This window comes from Aptenodytes forsteri, unplaced genomic scaffold (assembly GCF_000699145.1).
Source record: "Aptenodytes forsteri isolate BGI_AS27 unplaced genomic scaffold, ASM69914v1 Scaffold563, whole genome shotgun sequence".
NCBI lineage: Eukaryota > Metazoa > Chordata > Aves > Sphenisciformes > Spheniscidae > Aptenodytes > Aptenodytes forsteri.
Genome location: NW_008795318.1, coordinates 689,751 through 691,131, shown reverse-complemented (window position 1 = coordinate 691,131; position 1,381 = coordinate 689,751). Strand labels below are relative to the sequence as shown.

Genomic DNA, 1,381 nt, shown 5'->3' with positions numbered 1-1,381 from the left:
GGGCAAGGGCCGCCGGGGGCAGTAGGTGCGCGCTGTTGCCCCCGCCTCGCCGGCCGAGGCGGCGGGGCTGGCCCCCCACGACCGCATCATCGAGGTATGCCGGGGCAGGGGGGGTGTCCCTGAAAAGCTCGGCTCTCCCTCATATGCCGGTGCCCAGGAGGGAGGTGCCCTTTGCCAGGAAGGTGCGCGGTGTCCCCGGTGCTGGCAGTGCCTCACGGTGCAGCTGCCTGACCTGTGCCAGCCTGCCGGTCCCCACCCACGGGCGCAGCCGGGCGGGCGGTGGGAAGAAGCACCGCAGAGGGCTGGGGCTGAGCACTAATTAGCTGTCTGTGGGTTAAGTGGCAGTAGCACTGTCCCCTGCCCGGAGCAGGAGTGTCCCTGGGCTGTCCCTGGGGTGGGGCAGGCTGAGGACAAGGTGCACGATGGCCCCAAGCCCTGCTGCCGGCCGTGACCGGGGTGTGGACGGGGTTTGTGCCAGGTGGGATGGTGACCCGTGAGGGCAAAGACCGGCCGAGCCCCAGCCCTGCTGCTTACCAGGCCGTGGGGCTGCTGCCTCTTTTGGGGCGAAGCGCTGGGGTCTCTGGGGACCATGCCATGGCACGAGGGATTTGTGCCTTGCCCGTGCTGCCCATCTCCTGCACCAGCCCTGGGTCCGTGCCCTGCCGGGCGCGCTCTGCCAGCTTTGCCCGTATGATCCTGTGCTAATCACTCAGAGGAAAATCTGCTTTTAATGAGGTTTTGCTGGCTTCACTGCTAATCCCTGTGAGGCTGTGGATACCCGTGGGGGCTGTGGGGTGGCCGTGCTGGGGTTGTGACTGGTACCAAGGCTGGTACCTGGCCCCTCCGTGGAGCTCCCAAGGGATGGATGTCCCCTGGCCCCGGCGGTGACGTGGTGCCATGCCCGCAGGTGAACGGGGTGTGCATGGAAGGCAAGCAGCACACCGACGTGGTGGCAGCCATCAAGGCGGGCGGCGACGAGACCAGGCTACTGGTGGCGGACATCCTCACGGATGAGTTCTTCAAGAAGTGCAAAGTGGTGCCCTCTGAGAAGCACCTGGCAGGTGGGCTGGGGGCTGTGCTGCAGGGAGGGGGGTTTGTGCCACCTCTGCCGGCTCTGTGTCACCTTGTCACCAAACCTGGGTGTGCTGGGGGAGTTCCTGACCCCTGGGAGGTGGAGGTCTCATCAACCTGGGGCCAGGCAGGGTTACCCGGCTTTGGCATCTCCCTGCCTGGCCGAGGGCCCCATGCCGGGGCAGTGGGGCTGACGTGGGCTCTGTGGGAAGGCAGGTTTATGGCCCGGGGTTGCGCTTTGGCAGGGTTTATGGGTCAGGGAGCAAACAGGCAGCAGCCGCCCTTCACACTCCTCTGCAGCCTCAGCTCT

General features: G+C 66.5%; 1 protein-coding gene across 1 annotated transcript in view; it reads left to right on the top strand.

Annotated features, from left to right (window-relative positions):
* The window catches only part of SLC9A3R1 (SLC9A3 regulator 1), a 13,440-nt gene that overhangs the window by 3,985 nt on the left and 8,074 nt on the right, over positions 1-1,381 (top strand). Inside the window, exons 3-4 of the mRNA XM_009279697.1 lie at positions 26-94; positions 908-1,061. Coding sequence (XP_009277972.1) covers positions 26-94; positions 908-1,061 — 223 coding nt within the window. The remainder of the gene's footprint in view (positions 1-25; positions 95-907; positions 1,062-1,381) is intronic.